The sequence below is a fragment of the Candoia aspera genome, chromosome 7 (assembly GCF_035149785.1).
Source record: "Candoia aspera isolate rCanAsp1 chromosome 7, rCanAsp1.hap2, whole genome shotgun sequence".
NCBI lineage: Eukaryota > Metazoa > Chordata > Lepidosauria > Squamata > Boidae > Candoia > Candoia aspera.
The window spans coordinates 46,155,654-46,175,064 of NC_086159.1; the positions used below are offsets into that span (position 1 = coordinate 46,155,654).

A 19,411-nucleotide genomic window follows, 5' to 3' on the forward strand; every position below is an offset into this window, starting at 1 on the left:
TCCAACTTTGCCAACTTTCCAAATGGCAAATCTAAATGCTCTGCTAAATTAATAGATGGTGTTGACCAATCTACTGATCAATATTAGAAAAATGTGTCCTCTCCTTTAGATCAAATATATGTCATCCTGCCTCTCCAGCTATTGCCTTAGTAACGCTAACAAAACTGGTTGAATATACAGCCACTTTTATCATTTGTTACGCTAAGTTCTACAGTAACTTCTCATCCTAAATTATTCTGTATTGAGAGTTCTGAGTTGTGTCTTTTTGCCAGTTATCCCATTGCCAAATCCTCTTCCTACAGGTTAGCCCACAATTCACAGAGCCCCACATTTGCTATCCTGTCAGGTATGAGAAAATGAATAACACAATTTCTGACTTTCCAGAAAACAGCTCTTTATCAGTTGTGGCACTCAAATAGCATCTATTTACAGAGGTACTGCAGATAAAAGCACAGAGATATGTAAACTTTCAAAGCAAACTTATGCATATTTACATGTCAATAAACCACTGCAGTCACTGGAACTTATTTCTAGATAAACCTCTTTGGAACTGCATTCTGAATCATCTAATTCTTAATCACTGTGCACATTTTGTCTATTGTAATCAGCAGTTAGGACTTTTTAAAGCATAGATTCTATAGCACCTGCATACAGTATCATGTCCATCCTGTGGAAACGATAGTCAGAAGAAAGGACATCAGGAAGGTAATAACCTTTTATTGGTCCAGTCTCCTTTGACTAGTCAGCATTAATTTAAAAACTTCACATAGTTCTTAGGCCACAACTCCAAAAGTCCTGCCCCCTCTTTCCTTTCTGACTCTTACGTTTTAATAGCAACAAAATAAGACTCTAATGATATTTTTCTTTTACCTTCTTTTTTACTTTTCCATTTGTTTTCTTTCTTCTTTTTTGAATAGTGGATCTTCTTGTGTTAAGTGGCTGAGAGATGGCAGAAGGAATGCATCCAAACTGGAAAAGGTTGGTGCAAATTATTTCCGTGATTCTGAGTTCGCACCAAAGGGGTCCTCCTGTGAAGAACAAGTGGAGTGATAATTATAGATTAGAGAAGAGCCAAATCAGCAGCTGTTGCTTGTGTTTGTTCTCAGTTATAAGTGACAGCAGAAGAAAACTTGGCAAAAACACACTTCCCGAAGTGGAAAGATGCGTTCACCCCTGTGCTTGTCAGTCCAGTCCTGCGAGAGCTCCGGGGAGAAATTGGAGCCCCTGATAGGCTGCGTGCCGAAAGCAAAGAGAAGAACAAAGTAGCCTGAATATTTTTATTTGGGGATCACAACAGCCCCACATCATCACCTCTGTATTTGAGTGGCCTAGCCAGAATAAACGGTGAGTGTTTCCAGAATCTTACTGTGTTTCTTCTTGTGTTGGCATCTTTCCGAGTGCTTGAGTTCATCTGTATCTGATTTCTTAACAGGATGTTTCTAACATGGACAATTAATTTAACATTTAATCAATATCTAGACTGTTTCCCACCTCAAAAGGTAGGTAGCAAAGCTTTGTGGAGGTGTATCACTCATACTCCTCCCTTTGCTTAAATATAATTGAAGCCCTTCCATGGTCACTTCATTGCTTATATATTAGATTTACTCCACGTGCTTACAGCAGTAGGGGATTAACCCGCCCCAAAATGTTTGCATTAAAAAAACAAATGGAAAGGGATATGGTGGAAATATTCCTACCATACATGACTCTCAAACTTTTTCCAACTCCTTCTTCTTGTTTTTTGGTAACCAGGCCTTAAGGAAGAATAATACCTCTAATTATTAATTATAGTCTAGTTATAGGCTACTGAGACATGTTTAAACGTATTTTACTAAACTTTTGGGATGATTTGAGTTAGAACTAGAATCAGTAAGTGGCTCAATGCTAATGTTTTTGTCATTTTTTTAAAACACTGATTGGGTCCCAAAGTATCATCAAAGGACCATGCCTTCCAGAAACTATGAGTAAAATTGCAACTAACATCTTGATTAGATAGTTTCTTGTGGGTGGTCAATGTATACCATCAATAAAGAAATATATTTTGTAACTTTGATTTTAATTAGCTTAATCAATGAAAAAAATTCAAACCAGGGACCTACTAATGGAACATTTGACTTGGTTTGGGGACACCAATTTCTTCTGCAGACTTTACCCAGTAAAATAGAAAGTTGATTTATGTACAATTGAAATCTAAATAGTTTTATTTTATGTATGCATGTATTTAAAGGACTTACATAGCTGCCCATATTATGTACCACAACCCTGGGCAGTTCACAAAACATAAAAATAGTAAAAAAAAAAAAAGTTCTAGTTCAACAGTTCTACCTTGAGGCTAATACCCTTTTGCAGTGCCATGATTAGTGGTTGAGTAAGGCAGTACATATCCTGTCTGTCAGCAAGATTGCCACAGAGTTGCAGGATCTGGTATCTCTTCTGGAATTCACCATCTACACCAGCCTTCTCCAACATACAGTAGTGACCTCCAGGTGTATTTAACTTCTGCTTCCTTGGAGTTTTTCCAATGTATCTAATGGGCAGCAGGTTGGAGAATGAACTACATTACTGTAATTCTAAACAAGCTACTTGGAAAACTGTAGTTTGTGACGGATAAAATTATACAGCTATCCAGTTCATAAACATTCTGATGATGCCTTTCATTGCAAAAACTATTACAGTTTATGTTCAAATCAATATTCTCCATAAAGTCCATTGGTTTCATGTTGTGCTTTTGTCTTCCATTTTTTCAAAAGCATTCTGGACAGATGACCGTCACATACTCCAGTAAAGTTGCAAATGCTACCTTCTTTGGGTTCCACAGGCTACTTCTCAAATGGAAAGGAAGCATCTACAAACTGCTTTACCGAGAATTTATTCTCTTTGCCTGTCTTTACACAGCGATAAGTATATTGTATAGGTACAACTTTTTTCACATTATACTATGTTCTGTCTCCCCAATTCTTGTAGGAGAATGTTTGATATTATATTAAACAAGTGGGACCTCAAGTGGTGCAGTGTGGTGTGGTTCTTTGGGAGATTCTAGCCAGCCACCCTCCTTTTCCATCTCTTTTTCCCAATTTTCTGTATCTCTTCCCCATCCAGCTAAATACTCAGGATTTTATGGTATGCTTAGTCCTAATAGAAATATTTCATAGATTCCTCCTTTAGAAATTTCCCCCTTTATTTTTTTATACTTCTGTAAGTCTTGATGTCCCGCCATGTCTACTGATGCTTCTCTCTTGTACATCTAGAGTGACTATTTTGACTACATAAACACCTGGATTTGGAAAATGAAATTGTTATTGGTAGATATGATTATGTAGATCATAACTATTCAAGAAGGTTTTATAAAAAAAACTGTTGAAACTTATACAACCTGGACAAAAGCACTGCTTCTCAAGCTTGCTTTTTCGTAGCTCTCAAACATTCTGTTTTAATCTGAGTGTTTTGCAATTAAAGCAAAGAATTTAGCCAATTCACTAAAAATGACTGAATTGAATTTTTGGTTATATTTAGAATCAAATGTGTTATAAAACATAGTTACATTTATTAAAACAATATGTTTCAGTATTTTATAATGTTTTTAGAAAACATTAAAACATTATAATGTTTTATAATGGTATTTTGACAAACAGGGCAACTGCCAAACAAAATTAGTGCCTTTACCATTGAGGGAAAAAAGCAAGAAATGGCAAGCCTAAGTCAGCGGTCTCTGAAGTACACTATGTGGCAACTGTCATTTCATGGAGATGCAAATTCACAATGAACAGTTTCAGCGACTACGATGTAAGAAAAGTCAGCTCAGCTTCAAATTCTAACTGAATTTCATCTCCCTGTGGAATTACAATTTGGAAGTGTTTATTTTGCAATCATTTAAAGATTTCCTTCTGCTACAATTACTATTATAATCCATCGCAGTTAGATCTAGGTCTGATGTGGCTTTGCAATTTGCAGCTATTACAACCTCCAGCTGAACTACCAGAGAAATCTCTCATTGCAGAATCTATCACTTCCTTCCTTCAGTTATGATCCAATGTGCAATCTAATGCTACGTGTCCTGGGATAGTTATCTTTATTCTTAATTTGTATTTATTTAGTCCTTATATCAAAAGTCCCTGTCTTTCTTTGTCACAGATGTTTCCTTTCGGGAAGCCAGAAACGGTACTTTGAGAAATTGTCCATTTACTGTGACAAATATGCAGAACAAATCCCAGTCACTTTTGTTCTGGGTAAGCTTATATTCCATTTCATGCAGAACAGGGGTGGAAAATCTGCATTTGCAAGGCTACGTAACTGAAGTGTAAAACCTAAAATATCCTTTGCAGTTGTTACAACTTGTCCTCTAAGGACTCTGGGTGGTATATAAATATAAAACCACATTACAAAATTAAATAAAATTCCAAAGGAATTCATCTAATTGGTGCTACCACACAATCATTTATTGGCTTAACTTGGCTTTAAAAACAAAGAAAACTGAAGCATCTATAAAATCCCCACCTATATATGGCAAGTGGCTCAGTCTTACTCTCTGAATGACTAACCCATCCATGTAGCTTCCCTCAAATCTTAAAAGTGACTCACACCTGATTTAGGACACCCTTCCCTACTCTACTGTTCTCCAGATCTGTTGGAGCTACAATTCCCAGTGTGGCCACAGTTGGAGAAAACCAGATAGGCAAAGGCTGGCTGAGGATTTCATCAGTGTATTTGGAGCTGGGATGGGTGAAAAAAATAGTCTACTAATAGATATCAAGGGAGTTACTAGAAGGGTATATGTAGAGTTTACCTGTGCATATTATTAGAATATCTTCTGTGGGATGTATAACAAGAAATGTGAATCAGGATTTTTGAACTCTCCAGGGTTCTATGTTACTTTGGTGGTGAACCGTTGGTGGAACCAATTTGTAAATCTGCCATGGCCAGACAGAATTATGTTCTTGATCTCCAGCACTGTTCAGGGAAGAGATGACTATGGTCGTTTACTCAGGAGAACTCTAATGCGTTATGTGAATTTAACATCTCTCCTCATCTTTCGATCAGTGAGCACAGCTGTCTACAAAAGATTTCCAACTATAGAACATGTGGTAGAAGGAGGTACTGTTCACTTATTTTCATTCCTGTCTTTGACCTAATTAAAGTCACTATTACCTAGTGTATCAGATATTTGGGATGGTGCTGCTCACCAACTATAGAGCCACTGCAATCACACTTAATAGGCATTACCACATTTCAAGAAACAAGTAGATAGGAAGCTATTGTTATAATTTTATATGACCTCATGCCTTACTCCAGGTTTCCCCAACCTGGTATCCTCTAGAACTTTTCAATTGCAACTTCCATCATCATCAGCCATAATGAGCAGGCCAAATCTACAGGTGATTTCAATCTATTCATGACAATGATTATGAAAATTACCAGAAGGAGCTATAATCTTTAATCCAGATAAATCATCAACCATTTTTGATTCACTATATAAAAACTGTGAAAAAGACAAATCCCATGCTAGGGATCAATATAGAATCAGACTGAAAATAAAACTGCCAATGCTGTAATGCCCTAATACAAATCTTTACTATATCTCCATCTGGAATACTGTGTACAATTCAGTCACCACATTTTTTAAAAGATAAAATAGAGCTGGGAAAAGTGTGGAATGGGCAGCAGACAAATTCAGTGTGTGAAAACTCTAGATCTTTGGAATTCTTTAGCATGAAAAGAAGGTGACTAAAAGGGGAGAAGATCAAAATGCCTAAAATCCTGCTTGTCAAGGAGAAATGGACAGGAGAAGGGTTTTCCACTTGTCTCAAGACACTAGGACCAGGTTCATCCAATGAATCTGATTGGAAGGAGTTTCTGAACAGATAAAAGAAAGCACTTTATCATAGAGCAGACAATTAACCTGTGAGATTTGGTATCACAAGATGCAATGCAAGTGACTGACTTGGGTGGCTTTCAAAGGGAATTGGGTGAATTTGTGGAGCAGAGGTCTATTAAGCACGATTAGTATAGAATATGTAGTGTTTCTTCTACTGGGGGTAGTATGCTGGGGACAGTTGCAGGGAAACAACTATAGGTGATGGATAGATTTTAGTCTCCTGATGGAACACCCAGATGCATCTTGTTGGTCACTGTGAAAAATGGAATGCTGGGCCAAGGTCTGGACCTGATCGGCTGGGCTGTTCTTATATTCTTTAGTAAAAGTTTGCATCTTCTAGCAGCAGGGCTTCAGTTCACATACCAGAGACTAATTGGTATGGAAGTGATATGGGTGGAGTGAGAAATGAATATGACCTACAGGATAGTTGCCTTTGCCAAATTCAGCTAAGGTAGTAATGCTATAATATATATATGTATTAGCTATGTCATAGTGGAAAGAATTGGACCAATGCACATAGGCCAAACACAACTAACTCTTTCAAACCACATGAGCTATGATGGGCCAAAAAGATATTACTAAAATATAGCATGCCCTAACATGTATAACAGAAATATAGATAATAAGATATTGTTTCTTTTCTTTATAAATAAAATAGTGTGGGTGGGTGAGTGGGTGGGTAGGTTGTAAAATTAACATTTGTTGGGTTCACCACACGACAGATAAAATAGCTTCAAAGTCATTTCTTGTTGGCCACTACTAGTCATCCTTGATTTTAGCATCAAGTTAAAAATCAGTTCTTTGAAGTATGTTAGAAGTTTAGGATCATTCATCCTGTTACCAGCTAGAATCTTCCCTGCTGTGGAGCTTCTATTCTGAGGAAACAAAAACAGGTGGTCAAAATCCAGCTGCATTTCTTTATACACAGGCTTTATGACAGCAGAGGAACGGAAAATATTTGATGATCTTAAATCACCCCATCTTAAATACTGGATCCCTTTTGTTTGGTTTGGAAATTTGGCAGCCAAAGCAAGACAAGATGGAAGGATCAGAGATAGTGTGGACTTGCAGACACTGATGAATGTAAGTAAGCAGCGGTTGTGAAAAATATTTGAAAGCCAAGAATGGAGTGCCTTCTTTTTAAAATTCATCTACTCCATATAAATTATGTTTCTAATTTCCTTATCTCTCTTTTTCACATTTTGAGAATTTCATTCTCAGTTCTTGTACTCCTGTGCAAGGCTGCTTCTAGATGAAAATGATACTCAAGACAAGGAGAATCTTCCATAACTACCCACCTCCCCACCCTAAATGTTTTCACTGTACTGTATCTGAAGGCCAGCTCCAGGGTTCAAGACACACTAGGTAAAATGGCTGCTGTTGGCCTCTTCTTACTTCAGATGAGTTATCTTTGGCTTACCTGTTGGCAGCATTTTCTGGGAGATATCATTTTAATGTCCCCTATAATGGTGCCATTGTATGCACACTTACCTATGAGTAAAAGCCCTGTTGAATTCAGAGGGAGGTACTTCTGAGTAGTTTTATTTATTTATTTATCGAATTTTTATCACCGCCCATCTCCCCCAGACCATTTTATGCAGGTTTGTTCTGTTTATGTCATAACATATTATCTTTGGCCTAAAAATCCTACCTGAAGATTTGCACCATTCCCCTTATACAGAACTGCCTGCAATTATATATCAGCTAAACCAATTGCAAGTTGAAATTGTGTTCACATGACATCCTTAACCAATGTGTCAGACAATAGCAGAAAATTAGTTAATTAAATAAATCAGGGTTAAGTTAGCAATGGGTAAATGTTTAGAGTATTGGTGCAGGCACCAGGCTAAAAATCAGGAGACTAAATTCTAATCCCAGTTTAGGTACAATGCCAGCTGGGTGACTTTGGGCCAGTGACTTTCAGCCCTAGGAAGGAGGCAATGGCAAACTATTTCCAAAAAAGTTGCCAAGAAAACTGCAGGGAATACTCCAGGCAGCCACCAGGAGTCAACACTGACTGGAAGGCACCAAAAAAAAGTGTAATCAAAACATAGCCTCAAAATTCATCATATCACTTCCTGCCAAGCACCACCATATCAATAATAATTAATACACTGAGATAATTCTCAATGATACATCAGTCGCTCTATTTGTTTTTATTTTCCATTTAGGAGATGAATCGGTATCGATCATGGTGTAGCCTGCTATTTGGTTATGACTGGGTTGGAATTCCTCTCGTGTACACACAGGTATAGATGTGAAGACTTACATATGATTAAATATATCTGAGAGGCATCTGGGGTAGGGTGGAATCTTGAGTGCTGAAAACTTTAAATTCAAATATAAATACTTTTATATTCAAACCTTGAAAACATTTCTGTACCTCTCACTCCTCTGATTTAGCTTTCCCTAGTTTGGGGCCGTTCAAATCTGTAAGAACACAAGTTTCATCATCTCCACATATAGTCTTACTGGCATGCATGAATGACAATGGTGGCTGATCCTAATGAGGTTCATACTCACAACACATCTGAAGAACCATAGACTGAGAAGCCTTGTTTATTCACTGCCAAGTATCGGGGAAGCAAGAAGTAAAATCAAAGACCTTCAACAATAAACATTTTGCATTGAATGAGCCATCAAGATTTATAATTCATATCTTAAGAATATAGAGTCTTTTGCATCCTTCCCCAACTTACAGTAGTTTTCTCCAGATATTTTTTGTTGCCCATGTTCACTGGAAATTCTGGAAATTGTAGTCCAATACCACAGAAGTGCATTAGGTTGGGTAAGGCAAGTCTCTGGATATATACCAAAAATTCTGCATTCATTATTATATTCAAAACTACTGTATATCTCTGTATGAATTTTAACTCTTCTAGGTTGTCACCCTCGCTGTTTATACATTCTTCTTCACGTGCCTAATAGGACGTCAGTTTTTGGATCCTGACCAAGGCATCCCAGGTCATGATTTAGATCTTTACATTCCTATCTTCACATTGTTACAGTTTTTCTTCTATGCAGGATGGCTTAAGGTAAACAATAATACTTTTAAGAAGGTTTAAAATTTTCTGGTTGTTTTCTTCAAAATCAGAGACTTGTGTGAATGAAAGTTTTCCTTTGTTAAAATTTTAATGTTTTCTGTGGAACTGAGCTAACAATTTACTTAGCACCAGTTCTCATGGGACAGGAAATATTTCACAGTTGTATGGTAGTGCTATAACATCGTGTTTGCAAATTATTTTATGAGCTAGCAAAGCTGTCAGGAATGTTTGTCTGCATAGGAGACCTTGAGTACCTCTGCACTGAACAAATCTCTTACACATTAACACTAATGATACGACACACCAAAGTATTTAACATTTGTGACCACAGTGTCAGCAGTACTTCTGTATCAAACCTTACATGCACATTTATAGTACCCTGGTTCACTATCTGTCCATTATCAGGGGTGTAGATGAATTTAGCCACTTATTCCTATGTCCATTGTCAGCCATACAATTTCCCAGCTTTATATATAGCCCACTATCATAACTGCCAAAAACATTCTGATATCCAACTGCTTGATGTGTCAGTGTCTGTGCCTGGGCTGAGGAAACCACAAGTTTCAAATTTCATAGATCACTTCATCAGGCAAAATGGAAAAAATTACAACTTTCCAACAGGAGATCATCAAAGCATGGATGTTAGTGATCAGATGCTTATCACCAGAAAGTGTTTATCAGCAAAGTTGATTAAAGGAACCACTCAGTTCACTGTTATCAATTTTAGCTTAAGCTTGTTCAAAGATCAAATTGCCTGACTTTGGCTTGATTATATTGTGAAACAGAGCTGGATGTCACCAATGTACTGAACTCCATGCCCTTACAGTAATACAAATTCCAGACCTCTTGCATGAAGAGTCTCAAAATTAGAGGCCACAAGGAGCATGTAGCATTGAATCCATCCTTTTTTCCCCCCTAAGTTTATATATTTTAAGAAAAGGATTCAAATGAGTAATCAACTGTCATAATCATTTATTTTTACTGACTCTCAAAGGCAGCCATGCAGATTCTGTATCTAGTCAAAGTAAAAAAGAAATTTCAAGTGCCATAAGCTACTAAACAGAGTTAATGACAATTGTACTTCTGCCTTCACATAAAGCAATTAGCTACAAGTTACAGATGTAGAATTCCTTGAACATTTTCTAATTCAGTTATTTCAGTTCCTTATCAAGATTATAATCTGTAAATTCATAGATCTTTGCTGTTTTTTAATTAATTCTTTAACCCATTATGAATGCAACCTCTTTTTATTTTCCAGTGCAGTTGGACTTGATTAAAATGGAAAATAACAAATGAAGAATATTTAAGGCAACTGTATCTAGAAAATATATTGATTCCATTAAAAACATTTCTATTAATCATTATAAAAAATTCTGAAGATCCTAGAGCTAATGATATTTTGGGTGTTTATTTGCTTGTTTTTAACAGTAACATGATTGTTTTATCATGTTTTGGTAACATAATTGGATTAACCGCATTGCTATGCTACTATAATGTACTATAATATATTGTTGCAATGATATCGGAGATAGTGCCAGAATATGTCCATTAGATGGAGATGGACTTAACTTGGATAGAAGTGGTATATGCTGAATAACTCATAAGTTGTCTGGGGAAACTGGGGGTGATGATTGTGTAACATAAAAGTAGGGAACTGGGATGCATTCAAGGAGAAGTGTAAGTGACCAATGACTATTTGCCATTTTTATGACAGTTACAGTTACTATCACTGGAAAAGAGACAAGTTGTTGCCACAAATTGTCACACCGGATAATTTGCATCTCCCCACTCCTGTGAGAACATGAGCTGTAATTTATGTTTCTTAAAGATACCTTGATACAAAGCTGACCATAACTGTGAATCCTCAAACTTAAAAACTGTAAATAGTGGTAGTGAAATTCCCTGCCTTTGGGAAAGAGTACAGCCAAGTTGTCACAGCAATCAACCTATAAGGAGCAATGCTCAAAAAACACAGAGACCCAAGGCCACAGAAGCTGGAGCACAGACAAAGGCTCTTCTGTGCAAGAGTTCCAGCATCTCTATGGCAGAGATCTGCTAGTGGAGGGTTCCTCAACCTTAGGAACTAAGCTGTGCGGACTTCAACTCCCAGAATTCCCCAGCCAGCAAAGCAAAGCTGGCTGGGGAATTCTGGGAGTTGAAGTCCGCACAGCTTAGAGTTGCCAAGGTTGAGGAACCCTGTGTGAGTGTAAAGGTAAAAAGATAAAATCTCCTTTGATTCCAACTCAATTCCTGGTGCTACTTGGACATGTCCACGTGTCTTCCTGGCAACAATATGGAAGTGGCTTACCATTACCTTCTTCATAGCCAGTGTAAACAAGTTACCAAAGGTATAAGAGACCTCTGGGTGCTAGTGTTATGTGCCATTTCCTCCCTTCACTGCCTCTAGTCACGCCTGCTTAACCTATAACAGTTTTTTGCTACAGAAGAATAGTATGTCTCCTATACTCTTTCTTGCAAAGGAACTTTATCTTCTACTGATACCTATTCAGGAAAGGGGGAATATCAACATATATACATTTCAATCTGATTTTATCATATAAGTGTTAGATAGTAGATGGTTTTATATTGTGAAAAGAACGGGTGGAGAGAGAAGCATTAAAGTCAGGCAAATAACTTTTATAAGAACGTATTCTGGAGGCTGGTGCTTGTGTGAAGTTAAAATGAAGATAAGTCTTACTTAGGAAATAACATGGTGGCAAAAAATCCTGAGTTCCTTAAGTCATTCTACAGCTGAAAGCCTGTTGCGTGCTTTCTTCTATTGTGGAGAGAGAGTGAATCAGGTGGGTCCCTAAACCAACCGGTCAGAGTCAAAAGATAAAAGAGTAACTGAACTGAAAAGGGAAGGGATGAAAGCCTTGAGAATATCAGGCTGACTAGCAGGAGGCATAGAGACATGCAAACTACGTGTTTTAGAAAAGGAAAGGAGACACAAGTGCAGAGTCCTTCTGCTAAATATCTCCACATCTTTTGCGCCTAATAGTTAACAGGGGCAACAAACCAATGCATGCAAAGTTGAATTCCAACAATCAATTTGTTTTAACTAAAATTCATGGGCCATATTACACATTTATTGTGGCAGGTGATACATTTTAAACAGAGTAAAGACATGTCTCAAGAGTATTTAGTGTATTAATAGCAAAATAAATAAGGGTTGGATATTAAGAGGGTCATTCTGCTGGCAGATAGCGTCCACCGGTGGAACAGATCATTCTGCTCCTCCACTGCTCCACGTCAGTTTCAAAGGACTGGAGTGCTTTCCAGAGCAGATTTAGAGGCAAGAGGAGGAAAAAAACTCTGAAGCAAAGTCCCTTTATATGAGCATAATGTTTTGTGCTGATCTAAAGATGGTTCACTTTCGAAGAATAATTCATCCAGAGCATTATTCTAATTTCTAGCATCCTACCTTCTAGTTCAACAATGCTGGGATTGATAAACCATTCTAAAACCATAGTCAAGCAAAAAAGCAGCAGATTTTTAGGTCTTTTAATGTCTGATAATATACATCCCTGCAACACATATAACAGGTTCTTTGTCTTAGTACTTACTGGATAAAAATTCCTCCTCCTTTTGATAAGGCCCACAAAGCAAGTTTCATCATAGCAAAGTCACTATGTAAAGATATCCTAAATTGAATTTGTCTGTCAAAACAGATATGCTGAATTAATTATGTTCATATAATCAGTTCAAAAATTGCTGCCTGCTTCAACAACACGAAAGATGCAGAAATGTATTTCCCTCTGAATATGTTTTCATCTACCTCTCTGGTTAATAAAGGAGCTTTAATCATAAGAGTATGTGTATTCTTTTGTAAGCAAGACAGCTTTAAAAACAGATGATTTTAAATCATTGCTTGCCTGCCAATCATGTTATATATAGGACAGTGATTTTCTCACTTGGAATCCTTTTAATCCTAGCCCTTGTTGTCTGGAATTAGTCTGTAATCCTTTTCACTGTGGTAGCCAAGTATCTAAAGTTACATGTAATTGTCTTGCATTGCATTCCTTTCTATCCTGTGAGATTATGTGCCACAGTCCAATGGCAGATGTGCCGTGCAGCCAGCCAGTACAAAGTTTCTTGCTCTAGTCACACTTGTATATATCTTTCACATTCATTTAAGGGTGTCCTGCTGCATGTTTGCCAATGCAAAAATATCTACCTTATTCAGAGGAAGAGGAAAGTTGGTGTCCTCCTTACAACTCCAATAACCCCTTGCCATGATATTTTTGGGGCAAGCTGGAGCTAATGGAATTGAAGTACAAAGTATTTTGAGAGTGCCAGATTGTGTACTGGTCTAGCTGTTTGATATAATTAATTGAGCACTCTATTTATTTACTTAGTTATTATCACATTATTAGTTTATTTGTTTAATGGCAAAATAAACGTATACATAAAAAGAAAAATGCAAGTTGGTATTGCAGTCTCAGTTCAAGATGTAAGGATTAGATGCCCATTTAGAGGAAAAAGCTATGGAACAGCCAGGAAAAATATGAGTAAAAAGAGTCTATTTTTCTAAACATTTAGAAAATCTCAAAACTAATAGACAGAGTCCTCTGAAATCCAAGATAATATACAAAGTATATCGATTGATCGATTATATGCCATCAAATCAGTGTTGACTCTTAACGAACACATAGATTTTCTCCATGACAATCCTAACCTGGTCCTTCAGGTCTTTCAATGGTTCACCTGCTGCCACTGTAGCAAGTCCATTCACCTTCCTACTGTTCTTCCTCTTCTTCTCTTTCCTTCCACCTTTACCAGCATCAGAACCTTCTCCAGAGAGTTAGGTCTTCGCATAATATGTCTGAAGTAGGATAATTTGAGCTTGGTCATTTGTGCCTTGAGTGTGTTGATTTGTTCGATGATCCATTTGTTTGTTTTCTTGGCTATCCATGGTATTCTCAGGAGTCTTCTCCAACACCAAAGTTCAAAAGCATCAATACTGTTTCTATCCGGCTTCTTCAAAGTCCTACTTTTGCTTTTATAAAGTATTACAGGGAACATATTATTCTCTATTTGTGTTACAGGTACCTGCACTATTCTATATTTGTAGATACACATCTGAATATCTTTTCCAAGGTCTTCATGGATGTTCTACCAAGTACTAGCCTGTGTGTATTTCTTGCCTACTTGTTCCCTTACTGTTGAAGGTTGATCCTAAATGGCAGAAGCTATCTACCACTTCAATATCTTCATTGGCAGTTCTAAGGCTGGGTGTTGCAATTATATCAAACAGTACCAATAACAAACAGGAATGTAGCAAAACGGTTAACACGCCTAGTATCTTTTATCCAGGTGTAGTATATTTTACCATGCAGAAAGAATATTCAGAAGAATCCCACCAACCCAGCCACCTTCTGCACTTCATGCTTCTACTATCTTAGTCTATTCCACCATTGCCCGACTGTCTGGCATTGTTAGGAATTGTAACACCTATAGATAGCACCAGACTGGGGATAGGCTGTTTCACTCATGAAAAGTCGACATCCGACATCCTTGATTGCTTCTAACTCATTCCATGAACTGTGCTGTGGGAACGAGAGAGGGGGGAAAGGCTGGGTAAGACCATCCCCATAGCCCACTCTGGTTGCCATCCATTACCAACAAGTGTTCCTTGAATTTTGTTTCCTTGTTTTTAAATAATATGTATTGTTTGGGTGCAATTGTTTGAAAGATAATTTGGGAGGATTGTGATCCTGAACAGCAGGAAATAAATAACTGCAATAAATAAATATGCAAATATTTAGGGTGTCATCTTTCAGTTTTTAATGTTTTGCTCTGCTTATTTCTGCTACATCTGTATGTACAGTTTTTCACTGTAGGCTGCCCTGGGTTCTCTGTCTGGACAGAATGCAACATATCCAGCTAATAAAAAAAATAAAACAATAGACTCTTGAAAAATCAATGATTAATGCTATTAACGTGGTGTGTCCATGAATACTACACCACACAAGGTACTGTATCTATTCTATGTAGATTTCTCCTTGATGTTGCCAAAGAACTATTCATATCTGCAGTGGTTAGATGTATTTATGAATCAGTTTTGGATAATATGTAACTCTGTGCTCAAAATATCCAATTCTAATTACAGGTTGCTGAGCAGCTTATCAACCCATTTGGTGAAGATGATGATGATTTTGAAACAAATTGGTGCATTGATAGGAATCTCCAGGTGACACCCTTTTGCTTCAGATGGTTACTATTTTTTGCTGTCTTGTAACATCATTTTTTTTTATCCATTCAATCATGTCCAGTTCTCACAGATTGCCTGGACAAGTCCCTGTAGTTTTCTTGGCAAGGTCTACTGTCTTAAGTTACTGTCCATGGGTCTACAAAGGCGGCCTTCTCATGGGCAACTACAACTAATGCTATGATATGGAGCAAGGCATTCAGAATAGACTGCTGTTTGTTGTCCAGTAGAGTAAGACGCAGTTCCATGGCAAGGTTGCTGAAGCAATAACGGAGCTGTCCAGCAAGACGCTTGAGCATAAGTCTAGAGAGTGAGAAAGAAATGTTGTTCTTTCTCACTCTCTACACTTGAAGTAGGTAGTAATATTAGAAAGCAATATATTTTAGAGCATTATTAAAGAACCATTCCAAACTATACTGGGGGAGGAGGGTTTCTCTGTCTTGAGCACAGCCATCTCTGTCCCTGGGATTTTTAAATTATGCTGGTGGGAGTAGCCAGAGTGCATCAGATTTGGTGACCCTGTAGACTTCTCAGGCGGAATGTCTTCTGTCAGGGTGACATGACATAAGCTGACTCTTTAATATGCATTGAGGCCCTGCAGCAGGATCCTCCCCTTCTGAGGTTGTCTAATTCTTGTTCTAACTTAATTCATTCTGATTGCAGCCTATGGTTACAGCAAGGCTGGCTCATTTAGCTACTGTATATCCAAGATATAAAATCACTTCATCTTAAATAGTAACCGCATTTCAAACTGTTCCTTTGGTCCAAAGAAGTACAGTTTGCTGCTGATTTAAATAAAAATGATATGGCTTGTTAGGTATGCCAAGCTAATTGTGCAGTTCTCTGGATTGTGGCTTATATTTGAGATGTTTTAAATTGTGTGGCAGGTATTCTAATTCTTAATAATTTTTATAGGTTTCACTGTTGGCTGTTGATGAAATGCATATGAATTTACCAGGAATGAATAAAGATATTTACTGGAATGATTCCTCAGCTCGTCCACCATATACATTAGCAGCTGCAGATTCCTGCATTCCATCTTTCCTTGGATCAACTATTGAAATGGGGTATGCAAATCTGCAACATCTTATTCAGCTTTTCTATATCCAAATGTGTTATATTATTAACGGTCTCTTCTTGTAAGTTTTTTTTTTAATGAAGCTAGATAGACAGGAGCCTGCCTCATGTTCTTTATCTAAAACCTTGTTACCCCTAACACATTACCATTGGAAGTCTGTTGACGAGGAACATTTTTCAGTTACAATAACAAGGCTATGGAATTCTCGATCTCAGAAGGTGACCTTTGATGACTTTTGGGCATTCTGATTTTTAAAAAATGTCCTTTTTTTCCCCACCAGTGAATAAATGTTTTCTTTGCCTTAACTAAGAATTACATTTTGGTTGATTCTAGCTTTTAGTTACCTTTTTAATTTAGTTTAATTATGTGATATGAACTTGGTAGGAAAGAAAGATATGACTGGAGATTTTGGCCACTCTTTCGCAGCCTGGCCTGTTTCAGAGGATTGTTGTGAGGATAAAATGGATGGGCCTACCATTCACTCAGCTGGAGGAAGAGTGGACAGATTAGACAAGTTCAAATATTTATTTTTGGCTTACCAGAGCTCACTGATTAAAACCATGAACAACATTTAAGCAGAACATTTAAAATCAAAGGAACACTTCAGTGCTATATGGAATTCTCAGGTCAAATCCAACAGGTTCTCCTGAATATTTTAGAAAGATATAGCAAGAGAACTTGGGATCTGAATTTAATTGATCAGCTTGGAAATGTATGTCATAAAATTCCCTTTAAATCTACTTTCAGTCATCAAGAATTGACTATAAAATAATTCATATATTCATATAATCTGGGTGCTTTCCAAGTATGTGGACTTCATCTAGAATTCCCCAGCAGGCACAGTTATTATTGCGAATGTCAGGAATTGAAGTTCACGTGGCTGGAAGAGGTGCAGTTGGGAGAAGCTGTACAGGTATCTTTTTGGGGAGAGATATATGAATAGGAATGGGATTATTTTCTCCTTAATAAAAAAATATATTCACATACTCCCACATTTTGATTTTGAGGGCAGGTTTACATTGGTTTGCTTTTTTGCTTCATATTTTTTTATTCTGATCTTTCGTTTCATTCAATATAAAGCAATACAAACTTTTTTCAAAGAAAAATGAGATATGTATAATATATATAAAAAATAATGGCATAGACATTGTTAGATGAGAGCCAGACTGGTGTAGTGGTTAAGGTGCTAGCCTAGAAACCAGAAGGCTGGGATATCTAGGCCTCCCTTACGCATGAAAGCCAGCTCAGTGACTTTGGGCCAGTCACTCTCTCTCAGCTCAACCTACCTCATGGGGTTGTTGTGGGGAAAATAGGAGGCAAGGGTATTAGGTATGTTCGCTACCTTGAGTTATATATAAAAAAGCGGGAATAATAATGATAATGATAACAGTAAGAATAATAAATAAAATAGCTGGTTGATTGCTGATCTAATAATATGACTATAACAGCATTTAAACTATTTTTTGTATTTAAATCATTACTTCAGCAATTGTTTCCAGTGATAGACAAAGTTCACAAAGAATCTGCAAAATGTTGCAAGAGAGCTTGTGTTCTGTCTGGTAGCCAGCCAGCCATGCCTCTTCAAAGCAAATCCATTGCATACCCTCTTCCTTTCTCATTTTCCCCACTCAGGAATGACCATTCAGCCTATTCACATTTTAGGGAGACGGTTTGAGGACTGAGGGTTCCATTCCTCCTTACAGAGTTTTTTCCTTTGTCTATGGTAAAGTTCAACTTTCTCCCAAGGCTGCGGATGTACTTTCCATTTTATGGATGAGTTTTGGGCTGCCTAGGCATCCGCACTCAGAGACCTTGGTTTGCTCTTAATACATAAAATGAATGTTGCATGTTTTTTCCTTGCAGCCTGGCAGACAGCCAGTTCTTCCATGGAGAAAACTGGCTCCGGGATGATGATAAACCCAGAAGGCAGCGTTCAGTGCTGCGAAGAGTGAAGCGTTTTCTGAGTGTCCGAGAAGTCTCCCCTTCCCCCAGCAGGAGGACCTACCAGCGACAATCAAGTGAAAGCTCAATATTTTTCCCATCGCATGAAAGGCATCATTTTGATAATTTGCTGGAAATGCACTCTAGAGGGAGACACTTCCCCTTAAATGGCAGGAAAATGCACGAGTGGCCTGATCAGATTGGAAAGATGCATGGAAGTCTAGATCTTAAAGTTATTCGAGAAACCAGCAAGAATGATGCTCTAGAGACCTTGTACCAATCCAGAGTGGATGAGAAAATTACCAAAGTAGACTCACCAGCGGTTGAAAAGCCTCTTGTCAAAACTGAGAGCAAAGAAACCAGACTGGATTCACAGACGTACAACATCTCCCATGTCATGACAGGAAAAGATTTTGGCAGCCAAAGTGAGTCAGAGACAGACTCTGAAGGACTTGTGCTGACCCTCTGTGGAACACCCAATAGTAATGCAGATTTCTCAGTAACACCTTCAGAAACAAAACGTCTTCACATGGAATCCAAGCAGAAGGATTCATCCTTGGGCATGCCGAAAGGAAATAAATCACCCTTATCTCAAAAGTCATCTGTCAATACAACAGATAATCAAAGATGGAGATTCCCAGATGTTCTTGCTCAACATGAGGTACTTAATACCAATGAACTGGCAACTTCCTCTGAAAAAAGCAACTTAAGCACCGAAAGCACGCCTGCTGATAGTCCTACTTCTCCAAATACATTTGACATACACTACTTACTAGAGCAAGCAGATACTAAAGAAACCGATATCCTTCATATAGCTGAGTTTAATAATGACTCCACTAAAGGTCACCTCTGACAAATAGTGTGCTATGGACTCATAGTTTTGTTATGAACTTCTGACATGCAGAATGTTAATTTCCCTTGGAGAAACAAAGCTTTGCAGCCTGCACAGTGTCTAATGTTTTTTCAATGCTTTTATTTTCATAAAATCAATTTTAAAATGTTTGCACCTACTTTTATTTTTTGACAGATGTAAATGCAAATCAAACAGGATTAAGATACAGTGGAGTAAATGTCAGAAGGACTGACAGAGAGAGAGGATAACCAAACTTCAAGAAACTGGCATTCTGTTTCTATAAGTAGCCTCATTCGTTTGTTAGTAAATCTAAGTATTTAACAGGGAACACTCCTTCTAAAACCCATCCCTGGCTGATGTTGCTTAAACAAAGGAAAACATCTGCAGGTATGGCAACTTGCATTATGACTTC

General features: G+C 37.6%; 1 protein-coding gene across 1 annotated transcript; it reads left to right on the forward strand.

The window, feature by feature from the left end:
- Window positions 1-1,182: 1,182 nt before the first annotated feature.
- BEST3 (bestrophin 3) lies at window positions 1,183-19,145 on the forward strand. Its single transcript, XM_063308589.1, has 10 exons — window positions 1,183-1,344; window positions 2,751-2,914; window positions 4,132-4,226; window positions 4,858-5,091; window positions 6,801-6,955; window positions 8,044-8,121; window positions 8,755-8,907; window positions 15,029-15,109; window positions 16,043-16,194; window positions 18,069-19,145. The coding sequence occupies exons 2-10, from the start codon at window positions 2,763-2,765 to the stop codon at window positions 18,997-18,999; spliced, it is 2,031 nt and encodes a 676-aa protein (XP_063164659.1). The 5' UTR covers window positions 1,183-1,344; window positions 2,751-2,762; the 3' UTR covers window positions 19,000-19,145.
- The last annotated feature ends 266 nt before the right edge of the window (window positions 19,146-19,411 follow it).

Coding starts and splice junctions, on each gene's coding strand:
- BEST3 (XM_063308589.1), top strand. CDS start 2,763: ATGACCGTCACATACTCCAGTAAAGTTGCAAATGCTACCTTCTTTGGG. Junction 2,915..4,131: donor GCGATAAGTATATTGTATAG/GTACAACTTTTT, acceptor TCTTTGTCACAG/ATGTTTCCTTTCGGGAAGCC. Junction 8,908..15,028: donor TCTATGCAGGATGGCTTAAG/GTAAACAATAAT, acceptor TTCTAATTACAG/GTTGCTGAGCAGCTTATCAA.